The following is a 14,298-nucleotide window of genomic DNA, read 5'->3' as shown; positions in this document are numbered from 1 at the left end:
CCAAATTTTATAGTAACATTTTTTTTACACTTTGATAAGGTTTGATTGAGAGAAGTGTTTAAGACATGATTAGTATACAAGACAAACACTCGTATATTCGTGCTAATACTATGTAAAATAAAAATATGTAATGTCACACATAAAAATGAAAACAAAAGTGTAGACGTAAAATAAGATTGATCATCATACAAATTCCTTAATAAAATTAAGAATGGCCTTAGCCCTCCGCTTGTCAATGAGATCAATGTTATGGAATCCGATGTCGTCGAAACGCGCCTCCACCTGCACCCCACGCTCCACCAGCATCTGCACCAGCTCCTGCTGCCGGTCCACCAGCGGATCGCCGCCGAATCCGATCACCAAGCACCTCCCTAGGCTCCTCACCTTCTCCTTCATCGCCGCGTCCGCCAGCGGGTTGCAGAACCGGTGGTCCCGGTCCGTCCCCACGGGCAGCGCCAGCTCCCACAGCAGGTCGATCACCGGCAGCGGGAAGTACGGATCCGTCGCTAGATTCAGCTCGCTCTTCGTCCGCTTCTGCCCTCCGATGAACGGCTGGTTCAGAATCGTCCCTGCGATCTTCAGCGGCTGCGGCTTCATCTCCGGCAGCCGCAGCGCCGTGTTGTACACGATGTTTGCGCCGCAGCTCACGCCGTAGAGGTAACATCTGTGGGAATCAATTAACCTCTCATTATTTCTACTAATTTCATTTCGAGCTAAAAGAGAGAAATGTATCAAAAATAGGAGATGATAAAATTAATAGTAGTATAGATGGAGGGAGAGAATGTGTCTAAATCTAGTGGTCTTAGAGCTTTGGATAATACTCCCTCCGTCCCCCATTAGCAGTCACAGTTTGACCGGGTACGGCTTTTAAAAAATGTAAAGAAAAGTTGGTTGAAAAAGTTAGTGGAATGTGGGGCCCACTTTTTTATATTGGTTTTATAATAAAATGTGAGTGAAGTGAGTTAGTGGAATGTGGGACCTACTACCATTTATGGTAAAAATGAAGTGTGACTCTTAATTGGGGACGGACCGAAATAGAAAAGTGTGACTCTTAATCGGGGACAGAGGGAGTAGGATATTAGATTTGATTTAACTAATAGTACTATGAAAAATTAAGTGTTTCAATACTAGTGATTTAATAATCTATTTATGATAAATGTTTCGAAATACTAGAAAAATTCACAATATTTACTATCTTTGCACATAGAAATTAATAAAGATTAATTTTTATGGTTGGACTAAAATAAAAAGAAATAAGACTATATTTTGTAGACAAATGTAGTATTTTATTTCTGATAAAAAATAATTATCGATTGTAGTATAAAACTTATAATAGTACTACTACTATTTTCGCATCCAAAATAGAGAGAAATGAAGAAACCATGCTTAATATAAAGAAAAATCGGCAAAGAGCTATTCCATGGAGTGGAAATATAAAAAATAAACACGTATATCAAGTTACCAACAATTATGAAGTTGTTCATAACTTCATATCTAAAAATACTTAAAAGTATTGGTTGATCATAAATTGAAATATAGGAAATGCATTGCGAGATACCAAATTATAAAATCAAAATCAATTGTTGATAGTGAAGTAAATGATTAAACAGTAAGATTATTTTTTAGAGATCATTTCTATCTTTAATATAGGTTTTGAAATAAAAGTGTCACGATACAAAGAAATCAGACCTATTGAGATCTCCATAGTCTTTGATCCAAGGCTCGCCGTCGCCGTCGTCGGCCTGTTTCTGGACCCATGCAACGGCGTCCATAGCGTCCTCGTACTGCGCGGGGAGACGGTGCTCGGGTGCAAGGCGGAAGTCGACGGCGACGAGTATAGAAGGCACCTCAGCGGCCATGCGGTTGCTAAACTCATGGATGATGCTCTCGGCAACGCTCATCTGGATCCACCCGCCCGGGTGGAAGTATAGTATCACGGGGAGGCGGGTGCCGGAGGAGATCTTCGAGGGCCGGTACAGCCGCATCCACGTCTTCTTCTCCGCGCTCAGCGTCACGTCCTTGCTCAGCACGGCCTCGCTGGGGTCGTTGTTGGGAGGCGCGGCCGGGAGCTTCATGTACCGAGTCAGCGTCCCGTCTTCATTTAGAGACACATTGAGGTGATCGTAAGGGTTGAATTTCGACATTTTTTGCTCTTTTTTCATCGATCAACTAGTTTAGGACTTGTTTTTTAAAATCCTTTGTCATGAATTTTGACCTCAAAACTAGGGAGTTTGTTGGTTGGCCTCAAACTTCGTTGTTTCTGCCTATTATTTTTAACATTTTTGGCTAAAAAATGGAGAAAGAAGCAAAGGGATTTCTTGATAGGTTGTTAGTGTTAGTTATGGGGAAAAATTAATTATACTCCTTACGAAAAGTATACAACATATACACAATATCATGCATGGACATGATAATTAATTAGGTTAAAACGAAAATCTATTTTAGAATAAATAATAGTACTAACTAGTATCAATCATGTGCCGTTTATTTTGAATATGATTAATGGTGCAATCATTATTTTGAATGTATATATCTGTATAAAAATTTGTGGTCGTGGATATTTTCATATCATAAGCAGCAAAAACCAATTTATGAAGTCATACTTTTTCACAGTTACAACTTACAATCCTACTCTAACGTGCAATATAGGGCGTACACATATATAAGGACTGGTTTTGTTGGAAACTAGGTACAAAGATACAGAACTTGTCGGGTGCAATACAACCCAAAATAAAGGGAAAATAATCGAAGAAGAATTACACAGAAATAATTGAAATAGAACATGCTCTAGCCAACTGGACGTAGAAGAAGAATTACACAGAAATAATTGAAATAGAACATGCTCTAGCCAACTGGATGTAGGCGGGAGCAGAACTTTGACAGAAAACTATGCAGAGAGGCAAAGAGCTTCCAAGTCCAAGGCACAGGGCATGCAGGCGTGGCGTGTCGGGGCGGTGACGGCACGTGTGGGCTCTACCGCCCATCTTGGTTTACTTAATGATTATGTGTAATAATTTGTCTTATTAAATACTACTCTCATTAGTCTCTGAAAAATATAAACATTTGGTTTGACACGTATTTTAATATATAATTGGTAAAGTAATAAATAGATAAAAAGTAATTAATGTGAATAGTGTTAGTGGAGAGTGGACTCCACATCAATAGTAGTGTAGTATAATGATATAAGTTGCAAATAAAATGATGCATAAGGGTAATGTGTTGTTTAATTATTCCAAAATTAAAACGTTCATAGTACTTTTTAGTGATGAAGGGAGTATATGTTTAATAAGGTTCTCTCAACCAATAGTTTATAGTATAATCCCTAAGTTTTTATCATAGCTTGCAATTGTGACCAACTTTAACCTACATTATTCACTCATCGTGATTAATCCATTTAGAAAAAATGAATATACCACGATCATCTACTATGAACGTCGATCGACGCTATATCATTTAATTTCATAAAAATTCAATGTTTCTCGTCACATTCAAACTTGGTTAAAGTCATTTGACCGAGCACGATTCCAGCTAAAATCTCATATTGTGTGGACGTGAGAACATTGACCTGAAAGTTGCCATCGCCATTAATGTATTTACACTAAAATTAAAGAAATTTCGCTACCTTTAAAATTAAAACAAAAATTCCAGAGAAGAAGACCCATGCAGTGTCGACTTCGCCAGAAAAGTTAAAATTAATAGTGTGTCATGTATTCGTTAATTTTGCCATCCTCAAATCGTGCGAAAGATTAATCTAAAATGACTAATCTGCCATTTAATGTACATCGAAAACACAAGCAAGAAGAGATCTTAAACATCTGAATCTAAATCTAATGAATGAGATTAGTGGTCTTTGACATCCTAATGCTCCCCCATCCCGTAGTTTTGTAGATTTATGTTTAGTATATGCATATATTTTAATCTCGTAGTGCATATTTTTTTTTTCTCTCTCGTTTCAAGTGTTATGCCCCAAATGCATAGTAGATGAAGTTCCATGTGATAAAAACACACATTTTAGAATAGACGACATGGCCAAAAGATTTACCATAAATTGGTTATTAGAAGCAATTCATGGACTATAAACTATCAGAGTGTTTAAGATTTGGGGCAAATTCATAGTATTTGGAAAGTTCGAGGACAAATTAAAAATGTTCATTTTTACCAAGCAAGAAATTTATCCTTTTATGTCTTCCTATTGCCGTATAATTTGATGTGTTGTAGATCATGATTAAAGTAGAAAATATGACAAGCATTTAAAAGTAAACGAAATATCTAGAAAATAATGACTTTGATTATTCTTATAAGGTGAAACATTTATGAATAAAACGGTGGGAGACGCATTAATTTATGAATAAAACGATGGAGTCTCCCACGCAGTACAAGAGGGGCCAGAAAACTTTGAATATTTTCTCCCAAATTCCATCTTGAAAGTTTCCACATGTTTGATTTTTCTTTTGCGCAACTTTTCTTCTCTTTTTTGTCTAGTTTCAAGCAGAGACTCACGTTTGGGTCTTTGAACACTTAATGATTTTTGGTTCTATTGAAATACTAGGGGGGAAAGTTTATATACAAAATATACTTATTATAGTAATATTTTATATACATCAATGTATATAAAATATTACTAAATTGGCCCATTAACATGTGACATAGACCAGAAATTAAATTGGTTTCGAATCCTATGCTTGAATCTAGAAAGGGGGCAGATCATTATGATTTTTATTTTGTTTTTCATGGTAAATTAATTGATTATAAATAAAGGATCTACGAACTAATTTAACTGGTTAATTTTTTTTATTTGGTAATTTATTTCTACTATAGTTAATCATTCTTTAAGCAAAGTAATGAGGAAAAAAATGACATTTATTAATTTTATTAAATTATGGCCTTGTAGAAAATTAATAATTTTATGAATAAAATGACTTATACAGCGTTCATAATTTTATAGGAAAAATATTTTAATCGAAATACTTTAAACATGAATTTTCCTTATCAGATCCGTGTAACATAGATTTTTCCACGTTGGAGACTCAAAAGGTGCAAATCAATTTTTTAGGGTTCAGTTATATATATACTCTTATTTATTAAATCAATAAGTATCCAACAAGACATATGTATGTATGGTGCGGTGGCGGATCCAAGATCCTAAAACACAAGGAGCGAAATAAAATTTATTGGAAGCTAACCGAGGGGGGAGGGGCAACGTTGTAAGCTATCGGAGGAGGTGACAATGGAAAAATCACGTCCGGATCCATGGTAGCAGATCGCCAGGGAGGGGCGGTCGCCCCCTCCCTAATCCGCCACTGTGTCGGTGTATGTATATATATAATACTTTCTTCGGCAGTGATAAAATACAAATTCTATATATTATACAAACTTCAAACCCCTCGATACAATGTCAACACATTGTAAAAATGAGTAAGAAGTGCAGGTGATCCAAAACTGCTCATTTTGGAAAGGACTGTGCATTATTTTCCATCCAGCAGTTCCAATTTTTCTTTCACATTTAATACTATTACCTCCGTCTCATGTTAATAGACTCATTTTACTTTTCTGCAATTTTTTTTATAAAAATGATAATAAAAATTAAAGCTAAAAATAATAAAATAAAAGGGAGAATAAGATAGAAAAGAGTCTTCTTTCACTCAATAATATTATTCAATAAACTTTCGATAATAAATAGTACAGTATTAAAATTTCAAGTAAAAATAAATAAATAAAATATAAACTAATTACTAAAGTAAATCTTATCCACACGGGACCCACAAAATTTCTGTAGTTCAACTCGATTTTACCGTCATGAATTGTAACTAATATTTTATAACTGAAAATCGATTTAAAAGGTTAATTTGATATACAGGCGTAACTAAGAAAGTACATGTATTCTTCAATTTTAAAACATAAACAAAAATTCGTTCAAGAAAAATAAAAGCATTAATTAAAAACAATTGAAAGTATAGACACCACCGAAAGGGAGATATCTCTTTCTTAGTATTATTTCTAAAGCAAGAATAACGTATTAAGCCAATTTATTTCACATTAATTACACAGATATTAATTGGCATTAAACCTTGATGGGAATAGCTCTTAGGGGAATTTTCTTTTGTAGAGCTAGCCCAAACATATCTTCTCTTTGGAGTTTTTTTGATTCGGCCCCTTTTTCAAGTTTCCAGTCGAAGTTATGACACATTGTTGCGATCATGCATGGCAGCATGCGGCTAGCTAGCGGCATGCCAGGGCAATTTCTCCGCCCCGAACTGAAGGGGATCAACTCATAATGTTGCCCTCGAAAATCTATTTCACTATCCAAAAATCGCTCAGGCTCAAAACTATCTGGATTCTTCCATATGTTTGGATCTCTAGAAATCGCCCAAATGTTGACAAATACCTTAGTGTCTTTAGGGATTGTATATCCACTCACTTCCGTTTCCCGTTCCGCGACATGTGGAGATAATAGTGGCGCAACGGGATGATATCTGAGCAATTCTTTTATGGTGGCTTGCAAGTATGGAAGTCCCAAGATGTCGGTTTCTTCCACTATTTTCTTCCCTCCAAGAACACTCTTGAGTTCTGCTTTCAGCTTTGTCATTTTGTCTGGGTGGAGTAGTAATTCCACCATTGTCCATTCCGATGTGGCTGCACTTGTGTCTGACCCAGCAATAATTAGATCCTGATGTGTATATAATATTGGTTAGAACTAATTCATCAATAAACATTAAAAAATCAAAGGTCAAACTGAAGGGCGAATCTTGAAGTTTTGTCAAATCCTAGCTAGTCCCATACATTTGAAAATAAGTTGGAAAAATCAATCTTATTCGCAATTATCATCACGCGAAAAAATTTGATCGCTTACTTGTAACTTATTGTTGATTTTTTCAAACTAAACAAAACTCTTTTCTTTACATTTTATTTAATTCACCCGCGGTGACATCCATTTTTTGGCAGATATAATAACAAAATTTTTCTTATTAACTGCGAACTAATTCAAACTTTTCGGTTTTTCTTGCCGATTTTCAAATTTGCAGGACATACCAGAATTTCTCAACAATTTCCCAATAATAAACAAATTTAAAAGTATTGTAAGTTACTTACCACCAACAAATGCTTAATCTCTCGAACACTTAAATCATACTCATTTCCTTGAGAGATATCAAGTAGGGTTTCGAGGAAATCGGTCTTCTTCTGGTAAGACGATGTCGTTCTTGCTTGCAACCGCTCATCGATGAGGCCCTGCACCAACTCGAGCAGACTCCCGAGGTGATAAGTGAGCTTTCGCCTCAATCGTTGCGGATCCAAAGGAGCAAAGATGGGGAAGAAATCGGCGACATTCGGAACGCCTATGTACCTCGTGATAGCGTTAACATGCTCCCTGAATTCCGATTTAGGAGCAGCAGCATCGGTGGAGGCGTACTCGACGAGTTCGATGGAGAAAAGGGTAGAAAACATGAGATTTGTCATGGTGGTGAAGGTGGCTTCTCCGACGTTCATTGCTCGGCCCTCTCCGCTGCACTTAGTGATGTATTCGACGAGCTTTCGCAGCCTCTCCTGCCGGATTTCTTGGCTGGCTTGGAGAGCTGGATTGGAGAAGAGCTTCTCTCTTGCTATTCTTCGCAGTTTCTTCCATTGATCGGAGCTGGCGGGGATCATGGGCATCGAGACCTCGTCGTGGCCGAGCACGCACACCGCGATCGGCGTGAAGGCCTTCGCGAACACGAGGCCTTGTTTATGGAGCACTTCTTTTGCTAGTTCGGGCGACGAGACGACTGCGGCGAGCTGGTTGCCGAGCTTGAGGGACATCAAGGGGCCGTAGGTTTTGGAGAGGCGGGCAAGGGACTTGTGGGGGTTTCGGCCGAGTTGGAGCATGTTTCCGATTATCGGAAGACGAGGGGGGCCCGGAGGGGACTTGCCGTTGCTACGTGGTTTCCACCTTGAGTAGACGAGGCATGCTGCTAGGAAGGCAAGGGATAGAACAATCAAGAGTTGCATTATTGGTTTGTTTGTTTTCTTTTGCATGCCTCTTGTTTATCTTTATATAGAAAGTCAATAACCTAATCTGGCTGACTCATCACATTTTTTAGTATTTACTCCATATTTCTTCATTGGGATGCGAGGTTGGCATACCAGAATTTGAAAAGAATAAATAAATATTTATATTGCGGATATTTCAAATTATATAGTAAAATGGAATCGTAGATAAAAACAGATTGGGAATCGAAACTTATATTCGGGGACGGATGAATTACTATTTTTATTCCTAATCATTTCAACGTTAATCGCAGATAGGGATGACTAAATATATCGAAATATCGCACTTACCGTACTAAAAATATATCAAAAATACCGAATTTACGGTATACCGTAAGTTGCGGTATGATATGATATCTTACCGATATATTTTGGTACGATAACTGTATAGATTTTTTTATACCGCGGTATACCGCATACATAGTATTTGCCAAAAATTTGGTATATATATATATATATATAGGTTTGTGTTAAAATGACAACCCCTCTTAAAATGACAACGTGACAACGCTTATACAGCAATATTATAAACGTTACACATGCAATATCCAACACGTTAGACAGCAATTTATAGATTGCTTTGTCTAACGTGTTGGATATTGTTGTTCAAGAAAAATTGCTTTTTAAAGGCCAGCATATTGCTTGCCCGTCTTTTTTGGCGTTTTTTTTTTTTTTTTTTTTGCCACGTGTCAACTTATTATTCGTCCACGTGTACAAATGATTGGCTAGGAATGGTGGTATGGTGTTATTTTAAGGGGTGGTGGCACCCTAACATGCCCCTATATATATATATATTATTTTTATAAATTATATAAAAATGGTTGAAAAGTTAAAATCTCTAACTCTACTTTCACATTTTAGTTTCTCTGCCCCCAACCCCAAACGCACTCACGCAGAGATGCAAATCCAGTCCACTGTAATTTGATTGTTGAAGTTTTGTTGATTTGATTTTTTTTGAATAAGACTAGATTGTGGTGTAGTTTTATTTATTTGGAAATTATTTAAATAGGTGATATTTTATTTTATATATTTGATTATAAAATAGGATTTTTTTAGTATGAAACACAGGTATAACGATATGTCATACCTTATTTTGGTATACCGTACTCCATATGCAATACACCATTTAGGTATACATAAAAGTGCGGTATACCGAAATACGGTATGATATACCGCATAAACGGTATGGTAACGGTATCAGAAATTATCATACCGAAAAATTCGGTAAGGTATAGGTATGACATTTTCTCATACGACAATTTGCGGTACGGTATGCGGTATGACATTCTCGGTGCGGTATACCGTACCGCGCCACCCCTAATCGTGGATGAACACATCTCTTAGGAATTTTTTTCACCACTTTACATTTAGACCGAACTTTGTTTCGTTGAAACTCATGTTAGAGTTAATTTTTACTATGAATTTTGTGCTCAGGGTTCTAATCAGATAAAATTAAAAAAAAAAGATCATTGAAGTTGATTTTATTGCTACTACATGCAGTAAGTACTACCGATATTATTTAGCTTGTTTCGCTAACAATATACTCCTTGCATCAATGAAATGTTGTCCACGTTTTATACGGCGCGAGTGTTAAGAAATGTAGAGAAAAGTGAGTGGAAAAAGTTAGTGCAATATGAGTCATACATTAATATATAGTATTAGTTTTATAAAAGAATAAGAGGAAAATTAGTTAGTGGAAAGTGTGGTCCATTTACTAAAAATGGAAAAAATGCAAAGTGGACAACATTTCGTGGACGAACCGCAATGACAAAAGTGGACAACATTTCATGAACGGAGGGAGTAATGCGAATTGCATTGAACAAAGAATTAGGTTATCTATTTTTTGGAGAGGCAGGCGAGGGACTTGTGGGGATTTCGGCCGAGTTGTAGCATGTTTCCGATTATCGGAAGACGAGGGGGGCCTGGAGGGGACTTGTTGTTGCTACGTGGTTGCCACCTTGAGTAGATGAGGCATGCTGCTAGGAAGGCAAGGGACAAAACAATCAAGAGTTGCATTTTTGGTTTGTTTTAGTTTCTTCTTGTATTGTAGGTCTCTTAGGTCTCTTGTTTCTATATAGAAAAAAGAAAATGGATTTTAAATTGTGGAAATCCTAAAATGACAAAATAAAAGATTCGGAATTTAATTGCGGATGGAGCTAAAATAGTTAATTGAAACTTATATTCATATGATGGGGACAAATGAATTAATGTTATTTTTATTTCTAATTATTTAATTGTTAATCACGGATGAAAACCTCTCTTAGGTATTGCTTTTTTCACTGCTTTATATACTCCCTCCGTCCCATTAAAATATGGACAATGTGAATGATACGAGAATTAAGATAAAATTGGTAAAGTAAAAAAGAGATGAGGAGAATGGTATGGTAAAGTAAGAGAGAGGATGAGAATGATATTTAAAGCAGTGTTAATGGATAATGAGAATATAATATTTCAAAAATAGAATGCACATATTTTTATGGAACAGACGAATATAGAAAGTGCATATATTTTTATGGGACGGAGGGAGTATATAGTTTAGACCGAACTTTGTTTTGTTGAAATTCATGTTAAAGTTAATTTTACTATGAATTTTGTCCTCAGGGTTCTATATAGTCAGATAAAATTTAAAAATACTACTAGTATTCACTGAAGTTGATTTTATTGCTACTACTAAATATATTTTAGTATTTTGCTAGTTTTCGCTAACTTAATTATTCGAATTTCATATAATCAAAGAATTAGGGTTATATATTTTTAACTATTGGCCGAAATGAAATATATAAACATAGCTTACCAATTTAATTAATAGCTAGCTAGTCTAGGTTGTTTAATAGTGTTTTTTGTGTGTGTTTGTAATCTGCAGTTTGAAGGTTGGCAATGAATTAGAAAAACACCTTAATTATGCTACTAGCATTTCTGCATAGACTAACATAGTTTGACTAGCATTTAAATTGTTTTATTACTACACAAGTACACAGTTTTGATGTATATAATGACATGCAAATGATAAAAGTATAATAATTAACCCGCATAACATAATGTAGTAACAATTTTCGGGCTTAAAATATTATGATCAATTAAATAGTTGTATAATCCACTGAATTTATTATGTCTGACGTGATATTATATCTTTGAATATACTATGAGTGTATGTTTGAATTAACTGTACTTTGGTTGATTTGACTTTTTACTAACGTTTCAAAAATATAGCTAGTTGGAAAATTAGCACGAGAAACAATGATAGTTTGCACTATTTTCGCAATTGTGGACAACGTATTTCTAGTTTTCAACCATATTGGTGTTTAAAATAGCTAATGTGGTTGTCTGTGTACTAAACAATGTAGTTTTTAATTCATGAAATTTAAAAATAAATAAAAAGAATCTCTCAACTCTATGTACTCATTTTCTCTAAAAATAAATAGAAAGAATCTCTCAACTCTATGTACTCATTTTCTCTCCCCAGCCTTCAGATCATATACGGAGTAGGTTATAAAACATTAGTATATATAATTAATAGTACTGGTATTAGTAGAAGATAGACGGATAATTTGACTAATATAACACTGCCTCCTCTTTCGTGAAATAATATCTCCTTTTGCTATTTTGAGATGACCACGATTTAAAATCTCATTTATTTTTTCCATTTTAGGCAAGATAATTTACTATTCACTTAACTCATTATGCTCATGGACTCATAGTCGATAATAAAACCAATATACAAAAAAGGAGTCCACTTTCTACTAATTCATTTTACAATTTTTCTTTGCAGTGTTAATTAATTTCGTAAATCTCATGTCAAGTCAAAATGTGACTAAATAATGGACGGAGGGAATACCAATCTCCAGTATGAATATTTATATATATTTTTTATTAGTCGACCAAATTTCACGTCCCTTTGCATATTTTCTAATTTTCTGATTAGAATATTATTATATGTTTAGACTACCAAAGTCATTATGTACTAGTCTACATGACTACGTATTACTCTACTATACTATATTTGAATATTATCTCAGTAGTGTGAATACTTATATATATTTTTTATTAGTCGACCAAATTTCACTTTCCTTTGCATATTTTCTAATTTTCTGATTAGAGTATTATTATATTTTTAGACTACCAAAGTCATTATCTACTTGTCTACATGACTACATATCTACTATACTATACTTGAATATTATCTCAGTATTTTAATTGAATAAACAACGAAATCAAAGATAAAATTAGCCTCTGTTTTATCGCAAAATTACCATGCTCTAGACAAATTATTACTGACCATAATATAAACCATTAGGGCATGGAAAATGTGATAGAAGTAGTGTTAGTGAAAATGTGATAGAAGTAGTGTTAGTGAGTTGTGAGATTCACATTATTAGTTGTAACATCCCGGATTTTCGAACCCTAATTTTAGAGTCCTAAAATTTTATTGATGATGTGGGAGACGTGAATTAATTGATGAATGAATTTATTGTATGAGTTCTTATGACCGAGTCAAGTCTAGGGTTGCGTTGGAAGTTTGAAAAGTCAAACTTGTTGATTATATGACGTGGCATGCGAATATTTGAATTAAAGGTGAAATTATGTGATGATTTCATTATTTAAGGGTGAGTGAGATTTTTAGGATACTATTCCATAACCTTTTCCTTGGAATTTTCGAAAATCATAGCCTTAGTGGAGAAAATCCCATTTTTCCGGATTTAATTTAATTCTTGGGATATTTATCCAAATTAAATCCAAAACCCAATTATTCTCTATTTCCTAATAAGAAAAATCGAACCCTATTGTTTTAAGGTGATTTTCGAAAATCACCTATATTTGGGAAGGAAGAATTATTTTATTTTTAATTGATCCCTTATTGATTTCCTTCCATACCTATAATTTAAATATTCTACCAAATCTTTCCATACCTCAAGGAGATCTTGCCATATCTTATTTTAGTTAATATTAAAGATCCATTCCTTATTTAAAGGAGCAAATACATGCCTATTTCTTTTCCCAATGGGGAGGATTTTTATTTTGCCCCGTGATATTTTATTCTACTCCGTAAAATATACAAAACAAAGTCTTGGCTAATTAAAAGCCATATATTTCGAAAATCCCCATGCTTGAACCCTAGATCTTTTTCTTCCTCTCTACTCCACAATATTTGTTTTTAATTAATTATGGAGAATCAAATCTTACCAAATACTCTATATTATTTACCTAAAGATCTTATTGAGCACTATAAATAAGAGAAACCCCTAACCCTAGCCATCACAATTTTCGCCCCCTCCCTCTCTCCACTCTCTCTCAATTTTCTTCTACTTTACTCCAATAATCCTTCATCCTTTGAGAAGAATTAGAGTTTGAGCCTCAAGATTTTTGAAGAACCAAGTCTTTACTTCGTTTCTACCGTTCGTTATTCTCAAAAAGGTATTCTCATATTAATCTTCTTCTTTCTACTCGATTCCTCTTCTTTCTAACCGATTAATCGGTATTCTTGAACCCTCATGCATCTTGTTGAGTGAAAGTGGGATAAAGGGGATATGGAAATATGTATGCATGTGTGTGGCGTGTGTGCGTGTGGGTGTGGCGAGTGTGTGTGCGTGTGTGTGTTGTGTGTATGTTGGCAAAATACTCTTGTGTGACATATGTTGATGTTAGATCTAGAGTTGAGATGCGAATGGAACTTATGTGATGAACATGGCCTTGATTGATGACGTTAAGATAAATCGATGGGAAAAGGGAAAAGCGTTGAGACATGCATGAGTTAGGAGTTTGTGTTGAATCTGATTTGTGATATATGCCTATATGATTAAAAGGTGAAACCTCGGTTGCGAAGCAGGATAACAAAGGAAAGAACATACTTGAAATCTAAGTAGTCGAGGTAGGCTTTATTCCTAAACTCTTTTATGTTGCAAATTTATGAAAGTGGAGAGATAAGGGTGGTTTAACTGTTATGCCATGCCTATGTTTGTTTTGTGATGATATTGTGTGTCTGATGCCTAGTTTGTGAGTACGCTCCATTAGGCTACAGTGGCTATGGATATGTTTAAACGAATTCGAGTCTGAGTACGGGCCGCAAACCCTACCAGGCTGTGTACACGATGGGATCGGGAGCCGTCCTTGCTAGTCGGCCGGTCTCGTGGGCGAAAAGTGTGGCCACACTTTCGTCGCACTATGGAAATGATGAGATTGTGGAAAGTGATGAGGAAATTGGGGAGTTGTTTCATTGGCCAATCTATGGAAATATTTTTGTGATACTCGTTGAATATTTATCTTGAAAAGTGTAAAACC

General features: G+C 35.2%; 2 protein-coding genes across 2 annotated transcripts; both read right to left on the bottom strand.

The window, feature by feature from the left end:
- Positions 1–146: 146 nt before the first annotated feature.
- Positions 147–2,334, bottom strand: LOC125200772 (probable carboxylesterase 9). Its single transcript, XM_048098533.1, has 2 exons — positions 1,690–2,334; positions 147–664 (listed from the first exon to the last, which is right to left on the bottom strand). The coding sequence occupies exons 1-2, from the start codon at positions 2,160–2,162 to the stop codon at positions 184–186; spliced, it is 954 nt and encodes a 317-aa protein (XP_047954490.1). The 5' UTR covers positions 2,163–2,334; the 3' UTR covers positions 147–183.
- A 3,594-nt stretch (positions 2,335–5,928) lies between these two features.
- Positions 5,929–7,983, bottom strand: LOC125200770 (carnosic acid synthase-like). Its single transcript, XM_048098532.1, has 2 exons — positions 7,090–7,983; positions 5,929–6,667 (listed from the first exon to the last, which is right to left on the bottom strand). Exons 1-2 carry the CDS (start codon positions 7,981–7,983, stop codon positions 6,062–6,064), a joined length of 1,500 nt encoding a protein of 499 aa, XP_047954489.1. The 3' UTR covers positions 5,929–6,061.
- Between the last annotated feature and the right edge of the window lie 6,315 nt (positions 7,984–14,298).

This window comes from Salvia hispanica, chromosome 1, assembly GCF_023119035.1.
Source record: "Salvia hispanica cultivar TCC Black 2014 chromosome 1, UniMelb_Shisp_WGS_1.0, whole genome shotgun sequence".
In the NCBI taxonomy this organism is placed as follows: domain Eukaryota; kingdom Viridiplantae; phylum Streptophyta; class Magnoliopsida; order Lamiales; family Lamiaceae; genus Salvia; species Salvia hispanica.
The sequence above is the reverse complement of the archived record's forward strand: the minus strand, read 5'-3'. Positions and strand labels throughout refer to the sequence as shown.